Source organism: Canis aureus, chromosome X (assembly GCF_053574225.1).
Source record: "Canis aureus isolate CA01 chromosome X, VMU_Caureus_v.1.0, whole genome shotgun sequence".
Classification (NCBI taxonomy): Eukaryota; Metazoa; Chordata; class Mammalia; order Carnivora; family Canidae; genus Canis; species Canis aureus.
The window spans coordinates 66,268,689-66,295,545 of NC_135649.1; the positions used below are offsets into that span (position 1 = coordinate 66,268,689).

The window sequence follows — 26,857 nt, forward strand, 5'->3', positions numbered from 1 at the left end:
CATTTCAGAAAATTACCATCTCAGAGAGGCCATCTCTAACCACTCTTTAAAATTGCAATTCCCATTTACCCCCACCCAGCACTCTCCCACCCCACCCCCTTTCCGAATCTTTTTTCTCCCCAGCATTTATCACCGATAGATATAGATATATAGTAATTATTGTCCCTCCCCCAAGTACTAGGAACCATGAGAAAGTAGAATATAAAGAACCGTAAGAACTGGGATTTTGGTCCGTTTTAATTTCCGTTGTATTCCCAACATCTACTACAATGCTTGACATACAGTTGGCACTCGATAAATATATGTTGAATAAAAGGTAAGACGCTGTTCAACTTAGTCTGGACCAATTGTGTGAATTGACGCCAGGTTGGACTAGTATCGCATTTCTCGCTCTCTGAAAAGGGCTTCAAGCAGTCAAGTGGTGACGTTCTTCAGTTTTCAAAAACGGGAGAGCTAAGGTTCCCACAGTTCTCAGAACGCGAATTTCTCGCCACAATTCAAAATGGCGGAGGAGGGTGGGGCCTGTCACATGGTGGGCGTCACAGCAGCTTTCCTTTTCCAGACTGCTGGCCCGCCTTGCCGCGTCGTCTGCTGCCCCCTTCTTCCTCCCGCCGAGCCTTTTCGAGGAATCGCCTGGGATTGGCTAATAGGCTGGGAGTGGGGCTGCAGGGCCGGGACGCTGCATCATCACTTCCTGTTGTGGGCTGTCGTTTCCTGTCGCTGCTTGGTAACAATGGGGAAGATAATGGCTGCCTGAGCAACGTCTCGGAGCAGGCGCTAGGCTAGAGGCGGGTCTCAACCAGCGACTCATCGGAGGCGGGCTTGAGAGCAGCGGCAGGGGAGGCGCGCAGGAGCCTCAGCGGCGGCAGCAGCCAAACCGACGGAGTCGGACCCGACACTAAAACCGAGTAAGTGAAGCCTTGGGAAATCCTCTTGAGAAATGGATGGAGAGCGAGGGAAAGACAGCGGAGCTGCAGCTGCCGTGTTCTCTCAAAATGGCCTGAGTCCCGCGTTGTGGCGGACGCTCAGCACCGCCTCCGGACCCCAGGCGCTGATTGCTGCGGGGGGCTCCGTGGCGTAGTCGCCGCTGCCATTTTAGTCACAGTCTCTTGAAGAAGGGGAAGGAGGTGGGTAGTACTTCCTCTCCGTGGCGGTGCGAGCCAAAGCCGGGGGCCCTCCACAGTCTGGAGAAATTGGGGGAGGCGATTTTTGAGTGTTGGCCTCAGGCCTGAGAATCTTTGATAGTCTTAAATTTTTCTCTTTGGTTATCTGGAGGCGTCCCTCGCCTTCCCATCCCCCCTTTTATATGGCGGGCTTGGGTTTGGGAAAAGGGGGAAATATCAGTCTGCTCTAAGTCAGCTGCTGGGAACTCTTGGGCCTTAGATTTCCCAGGATTTGCAAAACCCCATTTTGAGCCCTTTTGCTGGGTACTATCAATTAGGCGCCCCCTGGGGCCACGATGACATCTTCCCTGAGGATCCGGGGCAACTGTGGTTTTGCTCCCTTACTCAGTAACCCTGGCATAGCCCTTGCCAGATATCACTGCAAGGATCCCCTGAAAAGGCAGGGAAAAGCCATTGCGTGTTGTTTTTTCCCTGGGTAAGGGTGGGAATTGGGCCAAATGATTTTCAACTTAAATTTCCGTTCAATCCGGCAACAACCCAACCCCTCCCCCCTCAAAGAGAAAAGCCTAAGGGTCTCGGCTTTTGCGGGCGGTACCTGCCACGTACGCCATAGCTTTAGTAACTAGTATTAACCGGTTGGGCTTCTGCTTCCTGAATACTCAGTCCCTTTTTCCCTTATGCTGATTAATTTCAAGATGGAGGAGACAGCCACGTTCCTTCCCTAGACAGTTTCCCCATACTTATTCCACAGGTTACTCTGGGAATCTGAGGCCTAGCAGTCTTGTTATTTAGGTCATTCTTTTTGTTTGGGGGCAAGAGGAAGCATTTATATCAGGTTGTCATCCACCATTTGCGAGGTCCCACATTAATTTTTTGGTGCAAATAAAGAGCCCGCATTTCCTCAATCAGAATTAACCGCAGTCGCTTTGGATGATTGAAGGGAGGAAGAAATAAATGTACTATAGTCGTTTCTACTACTAGAAACATGTATTTGATTCTTCCTCATTAAAGACAAAATTACTCATATCACCCTATCAGGTACGTTATGTCCATCCTGAATGACTTGCGACCAGGCAGGCACAATTAGAGCCCTCCAAAAATCAGTTTTCTAGATTATAAAAATAAAGTACCCAGGAAGACCAATCCAGATGCTTTTTAAAGTATGATTTAGGAAACTGTTGCACTGAAAAATGTTTCATTCTTTAGCCTAAGTATCTTGATGATCTTTCATACTTTAGTTTCTCCATAGAATACTGTAATGTGCCAAGTAAGTCCTTGAAAGTATCAGAATCTGAAAATATTACTGGTTTGAAAAAGAAAGGCCTATTTTAAGCAAGCTTATATTAAAAGGTAGATTGGCTTTCAGCCTTTAAAGAAAATCTGATATCTAACACAAGATTCCTGGTTTCCTCTGACCTTCTCCATCTTCCCAAATATCCTAATTAGGTTGGGTTATGGGGTGTGTAACTTAAGATATATAGGATGTGTTTTTTTGAGGATGTGTCTATTTCATAGAAAATGTGTATCTTATGAAAGAGGAAGAATAATGGATTCTTTTTTTTTCTAGAGCAGAGAGTGAAGAAAACTAAAATCCAGTTTATTGTATTACAATACTATGTCATAACAGTCAGGTAATTTATTTTTTGTTGCGTCTCCTGATGATTTATGTGTAGAATGCATGTTTAAAAATATTTATTTTGTATTGCAGGCCCTGTAATTGGATGGGCTTATTTGATATATGTTTATTGGTGTTGGGCATTTTTCATAATGAGAATGGGTATTTTTCATTGGGAATTCAAAGGGTAGTGTGTCTGAATAACTGAAACTCTGCTAGTGTTTATCTGTGAATTTTCCTCTTTTAAAATAATGTCTGAAGTTTACCAGTACCCATATAAAACAGAAAGAACAAAATAGAAATTTGCTGCTTTAAATCATTGTTGGTGGGATGGGTCTAAATAAATAGCGTTTAAATGTTCATTGAATAACTAAATGAAATATCAGTAGAATATCTTGCAGGAATGTAATCTTACATTATTTTGTGTGGTGTTCATTTTTTTCCTTTAAGATCCAAAATGTCATAATTAATATATAATACTCTGATATTAACTCCTTTCATCATCATCATCATTGTTAAGGTAAGCACATAATTTATTGCCTTAACCAGGATGCTTTTTTTATGCCAACAGGTGCAAACCTGTATTGTGCCAAGCAAACGGGGATGGAGTTAGCCTAAATTCATAACTAACTTGAATGCTTATGTGCTGTGTCCTGTGCTTCACATGCATGACTTTATAATCTTCACAGCAAAGCCTTGTGAGGATATTAGCTGTTTTACCTAGTTAACTGAGACTCAAGGAAGTTAAACATTTTGTCCTCAATTAAATAGCTAATAAGTAGTAGAGCCCCCATTTTAACCCAGGTCTCTCTGATGCTGAAGTCACTAAACTTTTATGCCTCTAGACTTAATTGCTCTCTAATTAGATTGAAAAAGGAAAGAAAATAAAATTTGTAATTAAAGAATGTGTAGGCTATGTCATATCCAAAACTTTTGTTCCCACTTAAAGGGAATCTGCTTTATGATGCAGGTGACACTTTTTTTTTTAGCAATTTCCCTCTCCCCTTCTTTGTGAAATGTTTTTAAGGAAAAATGGTTTTAAGAAATAGCTTAATGTAATGATATCCAGAAATGTTGTGCTGGTTGGATATATTCTTTCAGGTTAGTTAACATGTGAGGACTTAATACAGTAGGTCAAATGGGACGTCTGCATCTATGGAATTATAAATATATTTTTACATAGCCCTAGTAGATTGCAAAATAGAGCAAATCACTCACCAGCTTCTTGTGTTTTGAGTTACCATAGAGTAGATAACAAATTAGAAATGAAAAGTTCTCTCTCAAATCTAGACCCAATGAGGTGCTAGAATTTTGGGCCACTGCCTATGACATGTTTCTCTTTTGTAAGTCTACTTCCTTATCATCTCTATAACACATAGATTTCCAAAACCTTATGACCCATCGATTTCACAAAGTATCAGTTTACATAATCCATAGACATTTTGAAGAAAGCAGTTATACTTCCATGTCTTTTTTCCTTTATTATTTTTCCCACCCTTGAATATGGAAATTTCCCAGATAATCAAACATTTCATTTTTCCTGTCATCAGTTGAGGTTTTACTTTTTTTAATATGAAAATCTTGGCAGTTTTGAACAATTCAGGAATATGTTTATGAATTTGTGGTTTTGCTTCTAAAGTGTATGGTTGATCTTTTTGTTGTAGATTTTCTGACCCAAGACTTTAATTTCATTAGTTATAGCAGTACCTACATATGTGTGAGACAAATATCTATAGACAGTTCATGGTGTGTATATAGATTTGTGGACCTTTTGCAATAATTTCATGACTACAGATTGGGCTGCCATTATAACATTTGTATGGTGGTGAACATGATACTTTGTAGGAGGAAGGAGATACTTGTGTTCAATATTTTAAACTTTATTTAGAATGAAGAATGAATGGTTTCTTTCCTCTCACTCTTCACTTAACTGTAGGGAAAAAGAAGTTAACTCTTAATTACAATTTTCATTTTTTTATTGACCAAAGTTCCTGTTAATGTCTATTGCATCTAAGGTGACCATATTAATTTATCCAAGCTGGGATGCTTTTGAGAGTGAAAGAGGACCGTATTAATAATTACTATGGGACAACAGGTGTAGATTGCCATTCTTCTGGACAAACTGGGGACATATGGTGACTTGTTATCATTTCTATGTAGGAACACTGGTTCAGGAAGCACAGTTGTCAGCATGTTTGGTTTTGTAACAAAACTGTTTTCCTCAAATAACATAACAGTCATTTGTATAGGTAATGCTTTCTTTTTTTTTGGTCAAGGGATTTTAATTTTAAAGATTCGCTTCACTTACTAAAAAGTTAATTTTTGATGGAAAGCTCATGTTCTTAAATTAGTACCTTATCGATTAACACCAAAATTGCTGGTAATCAGTGATTTTACATTAATAACTTTTTTTAAACACATGAACATTTTTTTTTGACTTCTTGGGACTAATGAGAAGGCAGAATCGAGTTTGTGTGGGTTAAGACCAAATTCTAATTTAGTAACATAGCTCAATAAAAAAAGAACATGAAATGGGTAATCGAAGATTAAATTTACTTTCTAAAGTACTTGAGTGAACAGAAATGTCATTAATGGTTTTCTTTTTTAACTAACTTGTTCCTATGAATTGATAGCATTTGATTTGTTTGATCTCTGTCCTCTGATTCGTTGATGTTCTTATTAATAGTCTTTCGATTTAACTGTTTTAGAGGATTTGTAATAGAACTGTTTGTGAGCTGCAAGTCAGTAGACTTCCTGCCAAGAGATGAGACACATGAGGGACATTTCTGAATCCTTTTTTTCCCCTGCTGTCCTTTTCAAGTGGTAACAATAGAAGAATATAAAGGAGGCTCGAGTAACACGGCCATGCAGATACTATTTTATAATATTGTATTGCTATAATAGCATCAACAGTGGTAGAGATCTTGGTAGCATCTTTTGACAGGCCACTATTGGAAATAATAAACAAATTGTGTGGGTGGTGACAGACCTCATGCAATGGGTAAAGGTAGTGAAATATCACCCTGTTCTGTTTTTTTTTTTTTTTTTTTAGAGAGGGATGCTTTATATATGTTTTGAAAAAAGTAAGATAGTCACAAAAGAGAGACAGAAGGGCATAAGTGAAATGGTAGCAAGAAAAGCACAGCTTTTTAAGATTATATCCTAGTTATTCATGTTGTTTCTTAAGCTTTATTTTTGACCTATTATCATAATGTGACCTGGGCTATATTTTATTCATAGTCACAGATTCATAGAGCTGGAAGGTACCTTATGGATGGTTTTAATCCAGTGCTCTTAATATTGATGAAGATCCTGAGGCACAAGAGATTAAGTGAATTGACCAAATTTACATAGGGTTAATGTTATAGCCAAGACTAGAACCCAGTATCTCCTTTTTTTTTTTTCTTTTCACAGAACCAAATTCCACCCTTTTACTGATAGGATAAAAAAAGCTATCTGATTGTCAGTCATCTTTTATTTGTTTTGTTACAAATCTGTAAAATTTTAATTAAACATTTTGTATATAAAGAATTCTCAACACTTTTGGAGGCTATATACACACAATGGTACTTTATATTGTGACCTCAAATTCAGTGGTTCTTTGTAATTTGACTTTTTAAAAAACTGCATGAGGTATTTTTTATTTTGGCAATGGTATTATTGAACTATTTATTGACAAGTATCACATGTCATTAATTTTCGTTTATTTGAGGTTCTTCATGAAGCTCTGTTGCAAAGTGATGCTTGTTCTTTTTCAGTATGATACATTTTATGTTGCTACTATCTTTTTTTTTAATTGGCATGTTCTGCTTTAGAACACTATCGAGCTGGGAGCTTTTATGAACACAAAAGATGAATATGCTCAAGATACTTTGGTAGTTAGTTGATTCTAAGTTACCTTGATTCTTCCTTCCCACATACCTTTTTGTTTTTAAGAAGAGATGATTTCTTCCAGACTTAATAGATGTGGCTTATTTTTAAATTAATATTCACACAAGCATTTGAATTTCAGAATTTAGTTTTATATAAGTCTTTTGTTGAACAGTATTTTGGTACCTTGAGTTTCCTTCATTGGATACTATGATGCAGTATGTCTATTGAATATATATGTGTGCTTAGCACCATGTCTCTTGCCCCATTAGTAGTGAAAGATATGGTTTAAGTAACTTTTCACCCTAATGTAACAAAATTGCATTTTTAAAGTTTGGAGTACATGGATGAAGAGAATTAATGAGAGACTTTTAACAGTGGTCAGAAACATATAATATACTAATATATAATAATGACTATAGAAGAAGTTGAGATCACTAACAGTGCTTTAAAATTCTCAAGGTGAATAAAATCTGTCTTAAATTCCCTGATTACAGAATAAACCTCAGGTTTGGTTTTCTTACTGGCTTGTCCTCGCTGGAGTTAATTTACCTGACACAGTCATACATTCATTGACCAAATGAGTAGTTTTTGAAATGACTGGGCAAAATTTCCAATTTGGCTGCATGTTTCCAGGATTGAATTTGGATATATTGGCACACAGTACTCTGAAAGAAATAAGGTTAATAAAATAGGCTATTTTTTGTTTTTAAAACAAAAATACTAAAACTTGACTTACTCAAAAGTAAGTCCTGCTTGGTTCATATTGCTTATAAAAGATATTTTGTTATTTTGGGAGTTTTCATACCAAGAGTGAACATGGTATAAACAGCTCATAGTGAGGTTGAATACTTTCGACATGCCTATTGGGATGGAAGGAATGTGTTTTAAGGTATGTAGTTTTGGGATATTATTGGGAGGTGGTTGTTCATTCAGTGAAAAGTTGACTGGATTTGGAATTAGGAGACCTGGATTTAATTACTGGCTCTTTCTACGTATTAGCCACATGGCCTTTGGCAAATCACTTTCTCTTTCTATACTTCTGTTAGGTATAAAATATAGGTGACTATTCCTACTTTATAGGATTGTTGTAAGGATTAAATGAAATATATATGGAGGGCCTGTGTAAATAAATGGTGGTGGGTATTGCTTATAACTAGGAAGAGACCCAAGTGACTTAACAGTTAAATATTTGATCTCTTAAATTGTTCTGTTGGTAAGCTTTTATAGAAATATTAAGTTTAAAAGTGTCTGATGTTAATTATATACCTAATCCACAATTTTTTACTTAACCCACATGAATATTATAACTGAAAGTAAGATAACTAAATATAGAGTTAAGATCCTCTCTTTTATAATGAAAGAAGGAGCCCAGGAACGTGGGAGGATTCTTCTTTCCTTTTAGTAGTTAATTTTTTAAAAAAATTTTATTTATTTATTCATGGGAGACACACCAAGAGAGGCAGAAACATTGGCAGAGGGAGAAGCAGGCTCCCTGCAGAGAGCCCGAAGTGTGACTCCATCCTAGGACTCCAGGATCACTCCCTGAGCCAAAGGCAGACCCCCAACCACTGAGTAGTTAAATTGGAAATGTATTGCAGTGTCCACCATAAAAGTAGAATCGAGAGACCCATTTTGGTAACAATTCTTTATTAAAATTTGACACCAAAATGGAGAGAGCACTATATTTGATCATTTGAATTATGATGTCCTGACATCTTTAGCGTGTTTAACTGTTAAAATGTTCATTTTCACTTACCAGTAGTGATACTACATCTACCAAGGGCTGAACTTGTGACTTAAATTTATTATATTTTTTTCATTTTGTGCCACTTAGGTAATAAAGGGACTGCTTAAAATAAGACCAAACTCATGGGTGGGTGGGGTGTATGTAAAATTATTTTACAAGGCATTTGAGGACATTGCTTACATTCAGGATTCCCCCCCCCTTTTTTTCCCAAAATGAAATTCCTTCTAGTCCAGGGGAGCCATGTCAGTGCTGAAATCTCTTGCCCCCCCACACCCCTCGCCCAGCCTAGGAGAAATGCAGTTAGGCAGACAGGAGGCAAGAGTAGGGAGGCAAATCAGATTTTTCTCTCCTTGTCCCCTAACCAACTACAAGAAACAAACTGCTTCTTTAATGGGAATCTATACCTTAGCAAAAACATTGTGTTCTGTTTAATGAAGTCTTGCTGGTCTGGTTGCAGTTTTGAAATAAATAAGTGTGTTGCAGGGATGTCATGTGGGAAAATCATTTTCCTTGATTTTCTCTGGTATATATATGAGAAGGGGAAAGGAGAAAAGGATGTGATTGTGGAAGTAATAGTAATTTGGACAATCGTGTAGTAATTTGGACAATCGTGTTGCTTTGTGAGTGTGTCTCATTGTTAAAATGTTGAATTTAGAGATAAAATTAAACCAAGATAAAAATTCTTGCATGGACTACACTAACCTGTAAGTTCACCAGGCAAGAGCTGTTTAGTCAACAGTCCCTAAAATCACAGTGTCAGTAGGGTCTTGTATAGATGTATAATGTTTTATCTCTACTTGACATGTAGGAAATGATAGAAATTCTCAAAGGTTAGGAATGAATCTTGAAGATTGGTGAGCATAGGAAAGAATCATCTATTCCATGTGAATTTGTAGAATATTCAGCATTATTTTATGTTTGGAAAACATAAAGAGGATATAGAAGTAGTGGATTTATAGAGTATGAAAAATATAGTGGGAACACATTGAAAGTCTTCCCTTAATGTGGGATTTCTCTACCTTACAAACATTTTTTTTTTCAAATTGCACTGCCCAGTGGGATAGCCACTAAGCACGTGAAATGTCACCAGTGTAACTGTGGAGCTGAACTTTTCGTTTTCTTTAATTTTAACTAAGTTAAATAAAAACTGAAGGAGTGTGTATTTTCTCATTAAATACAACTTTGTTCTTTTGGCAGGACTACATTTTACTTTAACCATTGAAAATTTAGTGTCCAACTTGAGATGTATTGTGAATATAAAATACCGCATTTCAAGACTTAAGTATTAAGAAAAGAATATAAAACATCTAATTTTTTATAATGAGAACATGTTAACATGATACTTCGGTGTTGGGTATATAAGATTACTAACATTATTTCAAAGATAGAAAAGACCGGGACGCCTGGGTGGCTCAGCGGTTGAGTATCTGCCTTCAGCTCAGGCCATGATCCCGGGTCTGGGGTCTGGGGATCGAGGCCCACGTCAGGCCCCCTGCGAGGAGCCTGCTGCTTCTTTTGTCTGTGTCTCTGCCTCTCTCGTTCTCTGAGTCTCTCATAAATGAATAAATAAAAATTTTTTTTTTTTAAAGAAAAGACCATGTAAGGCACAAAGTGCCACTCTTAGTGGCTCAGACAAACACTGTGCAGGTATGGATGAGAAAATTGCTAGCCGAGCAAGTAATAGCTTCTTAGGAGGTAAGATTTCATTGAACCTGAAATGAGGGGAGACTAAGAAAGGGCTGAGGGAACAGGGTTAGTTGAAGTGTAAAGGTAGTGAAGTACAAGGTGTATTGGAGGGCAGAGATGGAACCCCTTAAGTGAATTGGTCTTGTCAAAGTGTTACAACAAAATTATGGCGCTGGAATATGTAGCTATTTTAATAGGACCCTAGGCCCAGAATAGAAAACCAGGAGACATTCCCATCCTTAATGACATTTTAGTTCAAAGGGTCTTTTGAAGTCAGTCTATTCAAACTCCTAGCTAATAAGGAATCTCCTCTTAATATCCTGCCTGTGCTTGAATGTTTCCAGAGAATGGGTAGTTTGCTTGCTTCAAGAGGCTGGTGGCATCTCCACTTTTGGACAGTTTGTTAGAGCTTTGTATTAAAAGAATTTTCTGCTTCCATATTTCTTCAGCTATTGTCCCTGGTGTGATTCTGTGGTTCTGCTCTTTCATGCTGTAACTGTAAACATTTGACATTGGTGATCATGCCCATTTTTAGTCTTGTCTTCAGGCTAGATATCTCCAGGTAATTCAGCATTTCCTTTTTGGTGTTCCCTAGCTTATCATCTTGGTCACTCTAGATCTGAACAACAGATTATAGTGGGTCTGTTACTCCTTTTATTTAAATACTGTGATCTATGAAAGCACCAGGAGACTCTCTTAGGTTCCATAGCAGGTCAAACAGGCTTTTTATTGACTTCTGTTAACTTAAGAATCTTCAGATCTTCTTCATGTGAACTGCTTTTTTCACAGGAGTTGGTTTCCCCCCTACTCTGTACTCTTACTAGGGGTTATTTTAGTTTGACAGTCCTTCATAAAGCATTCAGGATAGCACATTTTATCAACATTTTTGTTGATTTCAGCTCATCCTCATAATCCACTGAGAATTTAGGGCATTATTTATCATAAACATACATCTTCATTACTAATTCCCAGCTTTGAGTTGCTTAGATTTGGTTAGCATGTCTTTGATATGGTTCTTTTTTAAATGCTGAAGACAGGACTGTTTGCAGGTTAACATTGCTTTGAGGGTGGTGTTTGACAGCTGTGAATCTGTTAAACTGTATTGTCTTCATGCTCTTTGCTACTCATGCCGTGCTTCTTATGATCAGCAGCATCAGCAGCACTTGGAGGCTTATTTAAAATGCAGGTTCTCAGGCCCCATCCCAAATCTACTGAATCAGAATCTTTTTTAAAATTTGCCATGTGATTCACTCATATGCTGAAGTTACAGAAGTGCTGACTTTAGCTTACATTTCTCCGTGACGCTAAGGATGTAAAATCTTCTCAGACTCTGCAGAAGTCAAGCCAGACTAGTCAACAGTGTTATCCTTACATGTTCCTGTCAAAGAGATTCTCAACCCTAACTGCACAATAGAATTCTATTGTAGAATAGAATTTTTAAAATATTGCTAGCTGGCCAATTCCAGAGAAAGTTTCCCAGGTGATTCTAATGTGCAAATCAAGGTTGAGAACTATTCCTCTGTCAAGCAAATAAGGTTAATTTGGCAGTGAACCCCACTTCTGGTGAACAAATTTTCTACTACATGTTTGCTATATATCTGATAGTCTTTACAGAATTTCCCCCTAGGTTTATTGTCAGATTTTGCTATGCTAAGTTGATAGACTTCACTCTATTTGAAGATTATTAGGTCATTTCTAAATCTAGTATTTTTAGTGTCTTTTCAGTTCTCTGTGATTTCTCAAAGATTAACATTAGAAGTTTTGCAGTTTGGGGTCTTTATTCTCTTTGAGAAGTTTGTTTTTCCATGGTTTACCCCTGGAAAGTGATTCTCCTTGTTGAATAAAATAGAAACAAAACAGAAGTTAGGTTCTTCTACCTTTCATCCTTTGTTAATATACCAACTCCCCCACCTACTCAGTACAAGACCCTTTTCTTATTTCAGACTACGTCTTTCAAAGCCATTTTAAAAATCTCCCATATTTTTGTAAGTTTCTGTTCCATATGGGCTTTAACCTCCCTGACACTCTTCTTCAGATTTTATGCCATTCTTATAACAGTCCTTCGTGTGTGAGTTTTCTGTTATCTTTGGTTCATGTCCTTCAAATGTCAGAACTTTTCAGACATTTCTGTTGTCTTTCAAGATTTTTGTTTTGAAAGCCTTTCATCCCTACTGAGTTGTACTTTTTTATAAATTATTTTTGGGGCACCTGGGTGGCTCAGTTGGCTAGGTGTCCGGCTCTTGATTTTGGCTCAGGTCATTATCAGGATTGTGAGATGGAGCCTCTCATCAGGCTCCTCATGGAGCCTGCGTAAGAATCTCTCCTCTCCCTCTCCCTCTTCCCTGCCCCATGCTCTCTCTCAAAAGAAAATTTATAAATTATTTTTAGAACTATTTACTGATCCTTCACAAGTGGACTTTGTCCTAACTTTCATGTTGTTAACTTTAAAAATAGTAAGTGCTTAAGAACATAAGTGAATATTACTGGTGGTTTTATTTGGTTTGAAGAATTATGGCTGAAGTTTCTTTTTCCTTTATGCTTTTCTGTATTTTTTTTAAGTTAGCTGCTTACTGTTCCCAATACCAAATTGTATTCCTTAGCTACATATGGAAAATTTTGGCTTTCTTCTGTTTGTTTTTTACTTTTCATTGCCTGACCTATATAACTTTAAGCTGTTGATTTCCAGTCTTCTTAAAGTTTCAAGTTCTAAAAACCAGACAGGTAGAGAAGCTTGTTTTGTTTGTTTGTTTTACTATCTGAAAGAGGGTTTGTTTTTATTTTTGTCTTTAGTATTGAATTGTGAACATCCAGATACTTCATGTGTTGTGGTGAGATTAAATCTTAGCACCAATATAGATTACCTCTTCCACAATCAGATTTGCATATTTTCATGGAATTAACTTTTTTTTTTTTCATTGTGATCTTAAGGTCAAACTGGCGTTGAAAGAAGAACTAGAGGATGAAATACTTTGTTTGGCATCTTATTTTAGATTGCTTACTACTGTTGTCTTCATTGGTGTGGTTGGTTGAGAGTAATAGAAAAGCCAGGTAGTAATTTGTTCTTTTGCTTTGCTGATCAGAAAATAAAATTGAGGGATCCCTGGGTGGTGCAGTGGTTTGGCGCCTGCCTTTGGCCCAGGGCGCGATCCTGGAGACCCGGGATCGAGTCCCACGTCGGGCTCCCGGTGCATGGAGCCTGCTTCTCCCTCTGCCTGTGTCTCTGCCTCTCTCTCTCTCTCTCTCTATCATAATTAAATAAAAATTAAAAAAAAAAGAAAAGAAAATTGAGCATATTACATAGTAACTTAGAAAGAGAAGCCCAAATTTCTACAAAGTTTTTCTTGATAAAACTCAAAATGTAGTAATAATGATGATGGGGTAGTGTTTTGTAATTTAGGTTTAATAACAAGAAGAATGGCATTCTTTTTTGGAGGGATAATGTTTTGCTTAATCAGGGCTAAATATATTCCTCATCAAAACTATTTGCAGATACTCATCTCGTGTTACTGACTTGAAATGAGATTTTCCATATCTCCTTTTTTTTTTAAAGATTCTATTTATTCATGAGAGACACACACACAGAGAGAGAGAGAGGCAGAGACATAGTCAGAGGGAGAAGCAAGCTCCTCACAGGGAACCTGATGTGGGACCCAATCCCGGGATCACTCCCTGAGCTGAAGGCAGACACTCAACCACTGAGCCACCCAGGCATCCCATCAATACCTCATTTTTGGTAATGTCTTTCACACATAGAGGTACAAGAAAATCTTGAAGATATTGCAGGTTCAATTCCAAACTAACATAATAAGCAAATATTGCAGTAAAACAAGTCAAATGAATTTTTTGGTTTCCCAGTGCATATAAAAGTTACGTTTACACTATACTGAAGTCTGTGAAGTGTACAATAGCATTATGTCTAAAAAGCAATGCAGAGCTTAATTTAAAAATGCCTTAGTGCTAAAAAAAAATGTTAACCGTCATTTGAACTTTCAGTGAGTCATAGTCTTTTTGCTGATAGAGGTTCTTGCCTCGACATTGCTGCAGCTTCTACATCAGCACTTGCTGCTTCACTTTGCACTTTTATGGTATGGAGATGACTTCTTAAGCCTCATGAACCCACCTTTGAGCTTTTCTTGTGCACTCTCCTTACCTCTCTCAACCTTCATAGAATTGAAGAGAGTTTCGGCCGTTGCTCTGGATTAGACTTTGGCTTAAGGGAATGTTGGGGCTGGTTTGATCTTCCTATCCAGACCACTGAAACTGTCTCCATATCAGCAATAAGGCTGTTGCACTTTCTTATATCATTCATATATTCACTGAATTTCAGCTTTAATTTCCTTCAAGAACTTTTCCTTTGCATCCACCATTTGGCTGTGGCTTTTTGGCTTATCATGGCTTTTGACATGGCTTCCTCACTAAGCTTAATCGTTTCTAGCTTTTGATAAGAAGTGGGGGAGGTGTGATTTTTCCTTTCATCTGTACACTTAGAGGCCATTGTAGGTTTATTAATTGGCCTAATTTCAATATTGTGTCTCAGAATAGGGAAGCTCAAGGAAAGGGAAGGAGACAAGGGAACAGGTGGAGCAGTCAAAAACACATCTATCCGTTAAGTTTGCCGTCCTATATGGGTATGGTGCATGGCACCCCAAAAACAATTACAACATCAAAGATAACTGATCGTGGATCACCATAACAGCTATGATAATGATGAAAAGCTTGAAATATTCCAGTAATTACCAAAATGTGAGACAGAGATATGAAGTGAACTAATGCTGCTAGAAAAATAGCACCAGTAGACTTGCTCCCTGCAGGGTTGTCACAAAGCTTTCAGTTCATTAAAAAACAGTGTCTGAAGCACAACAAAACGTGATATACCTATATTGCTATGTTATCAATACTTGTGGATATCTATCCATATATTTATCCCTTAAAGAATGCATCTATAGAATTCATTTGATATTTACCTTTTAGTGTATCATTACACAGCAGTTATCACTTTTATTTTTTTAATTGAAGTTCGATTTGCCAACATACAGTGTTAACACCAAGGGCTCATCCCATCAAGTGCCCTCCTCAGTGCCCGTCACCCAGATACCCCATCCCCACGCCCGCCTTCCCTTCCACTACCCTTTGTTTGTTTCCCAGAGTTAGGAGTCTCTCATGTTTTGTCTCCCTCTCTAATTTTTCCCATTTTCCCTCCTTTCCCTTAAAATCCCTTTCACTATTTCTTATATTTCCTGTATGAGTGAAGCCATTTGATGATTGTCCTTCTCTGATTGACTTAAATCAAGGTTAGGTGGAAACTCCTCAGATACATAATTAAATGGATTTTGAAATAAGGAAATTTTCTTTGTACTTGAAATAAAGTCCGAAAAAAGCTTCTGGAACTGTAATTTGTGCTTAGAAAATAAATCTGCTACAAATTTGTATGGGAATGGAGCTCTTGTTTCTTTGATGGCATAAGAAGTGCATAAAGCAGCTTGCTTGACGTGATTCCAGTGTTGTTGAAATGATTTTACTGCAGTATGTTTTGCATATAGGTGCTGTTATCAAGTAGCAGAGCAAGTTAGGATATTCAACTTCTATTTATGACAAATTCAGAGAACTGGTGATGGTTGAGTCCACAATAAAATTCACCATTAACACTACTGGTTCAGTAATGTGATAGATTCAGATAGTTTCTACAAACTATCTGCTGATGAATAATACAAGGAATAACCATAGACTTTAAGCACCTTACATTTTCACAAGCTTTATGAATTTGTCCAACTTGTCTTTTGCTGCTTTACACATACAGTTGCCACCTCTTCAGTTACAACACATCTTAGCAGACTCCACTTCAAACTGTATGTAGTGTTTTTACTCAACTTTTTTGAAATACCACCTGAAGTTGCTCCATGCAGATTATTCATAGAGGCTACTTTATAGTTACTTCAAACTTCTGGAGTAATCAACACTTGATTCTTTGAATAAACAACTGAATAGTATCAATTACATTTGTTGACTCATCAAGGGCCAAGAAAAAACACTCAAAATCATTTGCTGTCTCATTTTTCAATCAATTATGACATATCACAATATCCTGGGGTTTTTAAGCAACTGTTCTCACCAAAAGGCTAATAATCAACTTTATTTCCTCTGGACACATTTCTTTAGCTTCTGCAGTCAGGCACAGTTTTAATTAATTCACCATCAATAATACAGCTTTTCTTGCATAGCCAACAAACAAGCAACTTGGAAACTTACTGTGATTGAAGCCTTGTCTTTTATCCTTATGAGAAAATATTTTGTGTTGAGATATTTTATTTTAAATTTTCCAATTTTTCGGACTGTAATTTTTCGGACTTTTGTGATGAATACTTGATCTGATCACATGAACATGTATATTACATTAGCACAGTTAAGTAGTGTCATTGCATACTAAACTCAGTCTTTTCCATCTCACAACAGAATAATCCATACTATGCCTTTAAGAGTGACATTCAAAGTACACTTTTGCTTCATTTGACATGAGAATGTGCCAGTAATTTCTTAAAATGTCATAGTATGGTGAAATGCACAGCACTTGAAATGCTGTCAGGTTACATAACTGCAATTTATAAGGCACAGGTCATCACCAGTACAAAGCAGTGAGAGTGCCACATTCCATCTCTTTGGCTCTGCCATCGTAGCACAGAAGTAGTCACAGACAGCGTGTAAATGAATGTATATGACTGTATTTCAATAAAACTTGATGAACACTGGAATTTGAATTTCAAACATCACAAAACATTTCCCTTTTGTAAAAAACAGTCTTTGAAAGTGTAAAAACCATTCTTTGATCTCAAGGAAAAAAATAGGCACCAGGGTGGATTTTGGCCCATGGGCCATAGTTTGCAAATTCCTGACCTACTTTTTTCCTATATAACAGCGCTTTTTCAGGAGTTTTTCTTTTATGAAATTTTATTCATACGAGATCTTAAAATTCACATCTTGACCTGCATTCTGGATTTTCACATAATTAAAAGTGTTCTACAGAGCACATGCTAACTTTTGTTTTCAAGATTGGATTGATCTCCTTTCTCCTTTTAGATAATTTTCCACTTGTTCATCAAGATGGAAAGCTCAGATTCTAACGATAAAGGAAGTGGTGATCAGTCTGCAGCACAGCGCAGAAGTCAGATGGACCGATTGGATCGGGAAGAAGCTTTCTATCAATTTGTAAATAACCTGAGTGAAGAAGATTATAGACTTATGAGGGATAACAATTTGCTAGGCACCCCAGGTATGTGATGTGTAAAGATTTATATATGTAAATTACTGGTTTTTTAAAAAAATCACTTATTTTAAAAATCTGTTTCTTCAGCCATTATGAAGTATGATTTTAATGCAGTGGATACAGAATGACATTATTGCTGTACTTACTGCCTGGTTCTGTTCATTCCTATTTGCAATTATCCTATATCATATTTTTCAGTTAAGAATTATATTATGAACTTAGAGCAAGCTGAATTGAAAAAGTGGAACTTAACAATATTTTTATTTTTAGTTAGCTTTATTTGATTTACTAGAGATAAATCTTAAGGGTGGAAGAGCTAATGGGAATGTTAGTTCCTAGGACAGACTTCTTTTTTTCTTATTTCTGATTCCAAGATTATGTTCCAGTCATAATCCTCCAAAGCTGTCCTTGGGTAAAATAGTCAGTTTAGGACTTTGTGCTTGGTGATTCTTTTTTGCCAAGTTAGGTCCCATTTGATCCTGATTAAAATTCATTATCTCCGGTGCTCCTCCATTCTATTTAGTTCTAACCTTTGAGTTATTGTATACATTTTAAAACGTAAGGTGTTAGGAGAGGGAGTGCATTTTGAGCCAACCATACCAGACTTGAATCAGGATGCTGAAGTTGGTATTCTGGCCCTGCCATTTCTTAATACATCAGTCTATCACTTAGTCTCAGTTTCCTTATTTTAAAATGCAGATAATAATTTCCACCTCCCAGAGTTAGAGTTTAAAAGCGTGGGATAAAAAAAAAATAAAAAAAAATAAAAGCGTGGGATATCGTATGCAAAAGCACTTAGTAAACTGGAAAGAAACTTGGCATAAATTGTAATGTCATGCCCCCAAAGAAGTAAATTTTATCCAGGTTCCTACTCCATCGCCATTTTTATTTGTAATTTGGCAAACATTTCTAAACTATTTTCAGGTGAAAGTACTGAGGAAGAGTTGCTGAGAAGACTACAACAAATTAAAGAGGGCCCACCACCACAAAACTCAGATGAAAACAGAGGTATATTTTGTTTTGGGTGGGGGTGGGTAGGGGCTGAAGTAGATCAGGAACTACTGGAAATGTCAGCCAAAGATTATCCAGAAACAGGACAAATTAATTTAGTGCTAAGGAACTGTTAACAAAAAAGAGAACTGGCATTTTCTTGGTATTTGGCGAAAATGTCAACATGTTTTTTTTTTCTGCTTCACCTTTGAGTTTATATTAATTGAGACATAGTGAAAAATGGCCTATTTAAATGTGTTGGATTTTTTTTTTATTTTGCATCTCCGTTGAAATTTCCTCCCACCTACTGAATTATTTCTTCCTTATAAACATGTGCACTTTCCACCAGCAGAAAGAAATGCTGTATTCTCTAACCTAATGGTTCTCAATGGATTATATCTCCACCCCTGTCCAAGGGACACTGGCAATGTCTTTAGACATTTTTGGTTGTTGTCACAGCTAGGGGTTTGCTACTAGTATCTAGTGGGTGGAGGCCAGGGATGCTGGCAAACATCACAACATACTAAAACTCATTAACAGCGCAGCCCCCACAACAAAGAATTATCTGGCTCAAAATGGAAATAGTGCCACTGTTGAGAAATCCTGCTTTTAATTTGAAGTAGGATTGTAGGAAATTTCACTGTCTGACATAGGCTATAATAATAATTTGGTTCTTGAGCATGCCATTATATATACCATGCTAGGTGCAAACTGTTCATTTGGTCTGATCTCTAATTTTGTGTTAATTTAAAATCTTGGCAATAAAGTATTAGAATACTTTTGAAGCAGTAAGCCCTGTTTCTATTTTTGCAGTGGCCACAGCAGTCTTGTATTTTAAAAGTCCTGTATTATCAAAGGCACTTAAGTCAGGATCCTAGAGGAAATGTAGACTAATGAAAATTTGACAAAAATGCAATTTGAACTAAAATACTAGCCCTGTACCCTAACTGGCATTTACCTTGTTTGATTAATGTTTTGACAGTGGACTCAAAAAATGTCTTCTGACAGTCCACAGTGGTATCATAAGCTCTGTATATGATGAAATACTGAAAATAGACTTCCTCCTGATTCCCTTTAGATAAACTTTCCCTAAATTTCTTTAGGAATAGCTTGCTCTTTCAAAATGGAATTGGAAAAAAATGGAATTGAAAGATTCCTGCCTTTACTTGCAAATCTATGCAGTATAGTTCACAAAAATCTGTAAATGTGAAATCTATTCAGAATCTTTGTCCTTTTTTTCTAACACAGTTTCAGAGTACTATTACATGATTGTCCTAATTTTAGTAGTTCCTGTTTCTCCCTCTTCCCTCCCTTTTTTAAAAACAGGTGGAGACTCTTCAGATGATGTATCTAATGGTGACTCTATAATAGACTGGCTTAACTCTGTCAGACAAACTGGAAATACAACAAGAAGTGGGCAAAGAGGAAACCAATCTTGGAGAGCAGTGAGCCGGACTAATCCAAACAGTGGTGATTTCAGATTCAGCTTAGAGATCAATGTTAACCGTAATAATGGGAGCCAAAATCCAGAGAATGAAAATGAGCCATCTGCAAGACGTTCTGGTGGAGAAAATACAGACAACAGCAGCCAAAGGCAAGTCGAAAATCCACGATCTGAACCAACATCCACAAGGCCATCCAGATCAGAACGAAATTCAACTGAAGCGTTAACGGGAGAAGTCGCACCTACCAGAGGTCAGAGAAGGGCAAGAAGCAGGAGTCCAGATCATCGGAGAACCCGAGCAAGAGCTGAAAGAAGTAGGTCACCTCTGCATCCAATGAGTGAAATTCCACGAAGATCTCATCATAGTATCTCATCTCAGACTTTTGAGCATCCTTTGGTGAATGAGACCGAGGGAAGTTCTAGAACCCGGCACCATGTGACATTGAGACAGCAAATAAGTGGACCCGATTTGCTAAGTAGAGGTCTTTTTGCAGCTTCTGGAACAAGAAATGCCTCCCAAGGAGCAGGTTCTTCAGACACAGCCAGCAGTGGTGAATCTACAGGATCAGGACAGAGACCTCCAACCATAGTCCTTGATCTTCAAGTAAGAAGAGTTCGTCCCGGGGAATACCGGCAGAGGGATAGTATAGCTAGCAGAACTCGGTCAAGGTCTCAGACTCCAAACAATACCGTCACTTACGAAAGTGAACGAGGAGGTTTTAGGCGTACATTTTCACGTTCTGAACGGGCAGGTGTGAGAACCTATGTCAGTACCATCAGAATTCCGATTCGTAGAATTTTAAATACTGGTTTAAGTGAGACTACATCTGTTGCAATTCAGACCATGTTAAGGCAGATAATGACAGGTTTTGGCGAGCTAAGCTATTTTATGTACAGTGATAGTGATTCAGAGCCTAGTGGCTCAGTCTCAAGTCGAAATGTGGAAAGGGCAGAGTCACGGAATGGAAGAGGGGGTTCTGGTGGTAGTAGCAGTTCTGGTTCCAGTTCGAGTTCCAGTTCGAGTTCCAGTTCAAGCTCCAGTTCTAGTTCCAGTTCCAGTCCTAGTTCCAGTTCCAGTGGTGAAAGTTCAGAGACTAGCTCAGAGGTGTTTGAAGGCAGTAACGAAGGAAGCTCATCATCAGGCTCATCGGGTGCCAGGCGAGAGGGTCGACACAGGGCCCCGGTAACATTTGATGAAAGTGGCTCTTTGCCCTTCCTTAGTCTGGCTCAGTTTTTCCTCTTAAATGAGGATGATGATGACCAACCTAGAGGACTCACCAAAGAACAGATTGACAACTTGGCAATGAGAAGTTTTGGTGAAAACGATGCATTAAAAACCTGTAGTGTTTGCATTACAGAATATACAGAAGGCAACAAACTTCGTAAACTACCTTGTTCCCATGAGTACCATGTCCACTGCATCGATCGCTGGTTATCTGAGAATTCTACTTGTCCTATTTGTCGCAGAGCAGTCTTAGCTTCTGGTAACAGAGAAAGTGTTGTGTAATTAAGTTCTGAACTCTCAGCTACGTAGCTGGTATAGTGATGGGCAAACAGGAATCACTTGCTTTATGCCCACTTTTTGAGTGGTGCTTAAATGTAAAGTAGCAACCTGAATTGAGTCATTGCTTTCTGAATGAATCATTGTCCTTTTTCCAATTTCTGTTCCAGAATAAAAGGAAATATTTAAAAAGCAATGTTTTAGGACATAAAAATCTGATTTCAGTACCAGTAATTGATATTACTGATGATTTGTCATATATGCTTATCAGTTTTCTCCTTTGTTCTCTTAAAAGATCTGCCTTAGCAATGGCTCTTTATCTGTTTCTCACATTGATCTTTAACGTTTCCCATGCCATAGGAGAGAGGGGCAAAGGAAATTCCTAGTTTAGACTAAGTTTCAGTACGTTTCATAAGTGATTGCTTAAAGCTATACTATTCCCAGTTAATTAGTTGGCACACATTCAGCTACATGCTGAATATCATTTGTTCACCTTTCAGATGAGGTGATATTGGACGTCAGTGTAAATAACACTAAGGTTAGGATCTTCTAAGTGTGTAAGCATCTCCTAAGCCCATCACTGTGGCACACTGTAGAGTGAGCTTGTAGTTTAATTGAGATATTTATCTTGTGGAAATATTAAAAAAAAGCCTATGCTTGTGTAAGTGAAAAAATCACATTCATTTGTTTAAAAATGTAAAGCTATTTTGTAGAGGCTCAGTACTTTTCCAATGCACTGTTGTATTAATGCATTAAAAATTGTAAAGTACCATGCTTAGAAATGAAAAAAAAAACTGCTTTTTGTGAGCCAACGTAGTAAAAACCACACCAAACAAAGTACAAAGCTGCTTTTGTAAGTGTGTAGATGTCAAGAGCAGAACATATCTAGTATTTAATGTATGTGAACAGCTACTGTGACATGAAAAGGAAAGGACAGAGTGCAGAATTGAACTGCATTGAAGATACCAATGGAAACTGTATTTTTAACTTGGATTTAGGCAGGAAATGAAAGACGGGAGAAGTAAAGAAAACTGCTCTGAAGAATTTAAAATTTTTATGAAGACAGTAATCATACAGATGTGAACTGGTTTCATATGGTGAGGTCCTTGACACAGTATTCTACTTGAGCTGATGAAGTAGATTAACAAATCTGGTAGAGTTTTGGTTAAAAACAAAAAAACCACTACCACCTAGCACAAATTACGTTGATGTTTTTACAAGTCTGCTCCTCAAAAAAAGACAAAAGGAAGAAGGTGGAGGAAAGAGACTATAAACCACATTTAGCATAAGAATTGAAGTTGGTACAGATGTGTGTACTAATAGGAAAGTCTCAAATTTGCATTATTTTCGAGATTTGTCATTTAAGGTACCGGTGCACACTTGTTAATACTTCATTACTATGTAACACAGATCTAACATCTTATATTTAAAGGCCAGTTGAAGAATTAAGGGGTGTTTATCCTTTGTTGAAAGTGAATCATGTTGGGTCATTTGAGGTTCAAATTTTAATTGTGCTGCCCATATTTGAAGATGAGGCTGCTGACTCACAATCTATGGGACATGCATTTTGTGTTGCTTCCTTAATAATGAGATTAGGTTTGTGAAGAACCCCAGTACTTCTTGCCAAATTTCTCTTTTGAGGCCAGTTGGGGTTGGGATTAGTCTGACCGTGGAGGACTTGTTTGTTTATCTGGGAAAATTGGGAAAAGATAGTGGGCCCAAAGAGGAATTGAACACATCCTTGGTGTTTAAAGTGAAAACTACCCATGCTTAGTCAGATACTCTACAAAATAAACAGGCCTGCTTCAGGAATTCTCTGGCTACCTTAACTGTTATCAACTTAGCCATAAAGGTTGTCTCAAAGGTCATTCTTTCATATTTTCCTCTGGCTTTCACTCCTACCTAAGTATCAAGGAAATTAACATGTAAATATGGTAGTTGTTTACTAAGGATATGTACTGCTCTTGCAAGGAAATAATGTCCAAACAAAGCTTCACTTATTTTTTTTAATATAAGCAGATATCACTGTTTATGGCGCTTATGTAATACATTTTATCTTTTTAAAAAATTGTCCATGTAAAAGTCAGGATTCCTTTATATTTGTGAGCCTCCTTATCTCCTTTCCTAAGGGTGTAACCTACAATTCTCAGATCTGCAGGGTAGTCCTGATTGGCTAAAAATCCATTTTCCTCTTGGTATAAAATGTCCCATTATAAGGATGTTCATTTGAAATAGTTTAAGAACTGCAGCACATTCTAAGAATAAAAGTTATTGATAACAGGTACTTCCCTAACCTCTCAATATGTATTACTCATTTGTGAAGTATTAAAGTAAAAGGTAACTCCTGCAGAATGCTGGTTATGAATGTAGATATTGAAGCTATTCATAAACACTGGAAATAGAATTTTAAGTTTTTAGCCTTCAGTAGAGTGCACATATTGGACATGTGCATGTGGACACCTTTTTCAATAGCACTCATTAATTTCCATTGGATTGTGTAGAATGGATACAAATATTTTAGTGGAATTTGCTACTTAATTTTTTTACAAGGTCCATGACTATACTTACTAGTGTTGTGGACATTGAAGACAAGGTCATTTGTAGATGTCAGATGTACAATGGAGAACAAGAGTCTTTTTTTCCCCACCAGCATCCAAAACACGTATTCTCTTGAGGGAGCATTTTCTTTGAAAAGACTTTACATTTCTTTTTGTATCTTTGCACTTTTTATTACAGAAAGGTTCTGTCTTGAAGATCAAGTTTGAACTTCATGCAGTAATAAGAACAAGAAAGAACAATGTTGGGAAATTACATTGTTCAAAGCATAGGGAAAATATTAAAACCCGAGTTTCCTTGAGTATTTCAGATATTTTTAAAAATTCACTTACTGGTATGAAGCGTTTGAGGTGTTATGTTGTTTAACTCCAAGCAGCTGACAAGGTTGAGATTTATTAGTACTAAAGCCAAAATCGAGCAAGTTAAGTTTAAAGTGTGCAGACTTTATCTATACCGACACTAGAAGACGAGTCATGGTGTTAATTTGGAATATTTGCTCTAAAAGAACACATTAGTTATACTTCAGTGGTGTTCATGGTTAATGGAGGTGGGAATTGAGAAGAGTGTTCACATTAGTGTTGGGAGTGTAGGAAATAATCAATTGTACAGTTAAGGTTTATTACCATGATTTTATGTGTGTGTGCGTGCGTGCACGCACATGCACCACACACACATAATCTCTAAAAACATGATCATTGAGTTTATCCAAACTTTAAGATTAGGAAACTGCTTAGCTATAAGTGTTACCTCAAGTAATTTTTTTTTCCCTTGGGAAAACATGTCCTTTCTGTGCCAAGTGTTCTAATGTCAGTGTCTCAAATTGTATTCATGAAGGGTTATCACTTTCTATGCTTTTTTATTTAACCACCTGTTTCCCAGATGACTATGACTTGAAATTGGTCAAGCATCAATCATGTCTTTCAATCATTTCCCAAAATACCCATGTGATAGGGAGGTGAATGTTGCAAAATGCCTGTTAAAAGGTCACTTTTACAGCTTACTAGAATACAGTGGCACCTTGTGGTGGTTGTTGATACTTTTCTTTTAAAAATGGAGGATATTCCCCCTCCACCCCTTTTTATTTTCCTTTGTTCTTTTGTGAACAAAAAATACTAGTAATCAGCCTTGAATTTTTGAGTTTTAACTTACTGGCTTCCCTGTCAAATGTATTATCAATATTAAGTACGTAGAAGCCACATTTGCAGGGCACTTTTATTCTTTTCTTGTCTTATTATAAGACTGTGCTGACTGCTACTTTCTGAAGTATTCTGTACCTTAGTGATGCAAGAGATTGATAAGACACATATAGAAAGTGTCAGGCGTTTGTTTTTCCATTAAGCATAGTATAATTCTTCAATATGTTTAATATTCAATAACAGTGTTGTAATTCATGGAGTTAACTAGTAAATTATATGCTTTTGAAGAACATTTGAAAATGTAAATCAACAAAAATAATCTTCATTTGGAAAGTTAAAAGTGCAAGGTCTGAGGAATGAGTATTTCACGTATTTCGAAATTGGATTTTTAGTTGAGCAAATAAGAAACAACTATGAATTAAGTACTTGCCCTTCAAAAGTTTTAACATTGTTAAATTGAGTTCTTAACTGGAACATTTCTAAAATACTATAATATTCCCAACAGGTGAGTGATCTCACTTGCTTTAGTAACTCCACTTTATATTTAAGATACAACATAGAATTCAGCTGTTATTGAAGTGTTGGAACTCTCAAGGGATAACAGTTTGTATCAGTTTTATGATTATTTTCATGTTTATATAGGTGTTTTAATTCAAATTTGAAGGAAAGGAACACTCATACAATTACAGTGAGATATTTGGTTTTGATTAGGATTTGTTTACTAAAGATCCACAAGCTGCTTTATAGTCACTTGGACTGAATGATACTTTGAATACATGCAACAAAAGTGAACCCCACCATACCACTGTGCCTCGTTATTTCAGGGTTCTTTTCAGTTCCTCATCTTGCATATTTATTCCAGTACTAAGGTATGGTTGAACCAGCTACCCAGCCTTACCTCTATTTAGTGCCCCTCTGCTAACATTCTTTTAACTGATTGATTGGTATGTATTTTAACTGTCAGGTGTTTGGATTTTACCTCTTGTTAGCTCCATTTGTCCCTGGTGCTGCTTTTAAAGATATAGGGCCATGTGATCAGGTATCAAATTGAGTAGGTACGCAGTTGGCCTGGTTATGTATCTGTGCCTGTTTTATCTTCTCCCAGGAAGAGCTGCTTTGGTATAGATGTTTACTTGGATTCATATATAAAGAATTGGGCAGCAATCTTAGAAAGCTTTCATAAGCCAAAAGAACCTGAAGGGATTTGGAGGGGGGATAGTAACAAAAGCTGCCTTTATGTCTTTGAACATGAAGCACATAAATGTATGTTCTGTAAAGACTAAAGTGATTGTTATACCAGGGCTTCCTGACCTCTGGGAGAGACTTTCAAAAAAAGCAGAAAGGAGCGCAAAGTGAAGTGAATTTGGTTGGCTTGTTTTTATCTGGTTTCTCATTTTCTTTCGATTTAAATCTGAACATAACACCCTTCTCCAATATCTATCCAGAAGACTCCTGGTTTGGAAGCCCTGTATTAAATTTTGAGAATGTACCCAGTTTTTTTTTTTTTTGTACAGTGCTTTATACCTGCTCAAAATTAACTTGTTTAATGCAAAACAAGACCTTGAAAGGTCAAGTCATATTAAGGCTGGTTTGATTATTAATAGTTATCTTTTAGGAAGAAGCTTTTTCCCTATGTAAGATGTCATACTGCAGATTTAAAATATAGACTATCAATAAAATGCATGAAGTGATCATTTGTGGCTGATTATCTCTCGGGTTTTTCTTTAAAAGGGAATATGATCTGATAAAGGTTCTGTTGCTTCAAACCAATGTCAAATAGACTTGATTTTTAGAATCAAGTGAAACTCCAGTGCAACCCTGATTTTTTTTTTATTTCCTCACTGCTATGAGTTTGAGCAAATACTGGTTTATGGGATATAACCTCCATTTTGTGTAGTTTAATGGCTTAGTCTTTGAGTGGTAAAAT

The 26,857-nt window shown here is 37.0% G+C and overlaps 1 protein-coding gene across 5 annotated transcripts; it reads left to right on the forward strand.

The window, feature by feature from the left end:
* Nucleotides 1-693: 693 nt before the first annotated feature.
* RLIM (ring finger protein, LIM domain interacting) lies at nucleotides 694-26,624 on the forward strand. 5 transcript variants are annotated; one of them, XM_077887558.1, is made up of 6 exons: nucleotides 694-908; nucleotides 2,692-2,755; nucleotides 3,190-3,259; nucleotides 17,117-17,309; nucleotides 18,228-18,311; nucleotides 19,620-26,624. In XM_077887558.1, the coding sequence occupies exons 4-6, from the start codon at nucleotides 17,141-17,143 to the stop codon at nucleotides 21,242-21,244; spliced, it is 1,878 nt and encodes a 625-aa protein (XP_077743684.1). In that variant the 5' UTR covers nucleotides 694-908; nucleotides 2,692-2,755; nucleotides 3,190-3,259; nucleotides 17,117-17,140; the 3' UTR covers nucleotides 21,245-26,624. The 5 variants fall into 5 exon arrangements, with proteins under 5 accessions (XP_077743684.1, XP_077743683.1, XP_077743688.1 ...); XM_077887557.1 differs by lacking the exon at nucleotides 3,190-3,259; XM_077887562.1 differs by lacking the exon at nucleotides 3,190-3,259 and having other exon boundaries at nucleotides 2,697-2,755.
* Nucleotides 26,625-26,857: the final 233 nt, after the last annotated feature.

Excerpts from the sequence above, each read along its gene's own strand:
- RLIM (XM_077887558.1), top strand. The coding sequence starts at position 17,141 with ATGGAAAGCTCAGATTCTAACGATAAAGGAAGTGGTGATCAGTCTGCA. Across the intron at positions 17,310-18,227 it reads CAATTTGCTAGGCACCCCAG|GTGAAAGTACTGAGGAAGAG; the intron begins GTATGTGATGTG and ends AACTATTTTCAG. Across the intron at positions 18,312-19,619 it reads AAACTCAGATGAAAACAGAG|GTGGAGACTCTTCAGATGAT; the intron begins GTATATTTTGTT and ends TTTTAAAAACAG.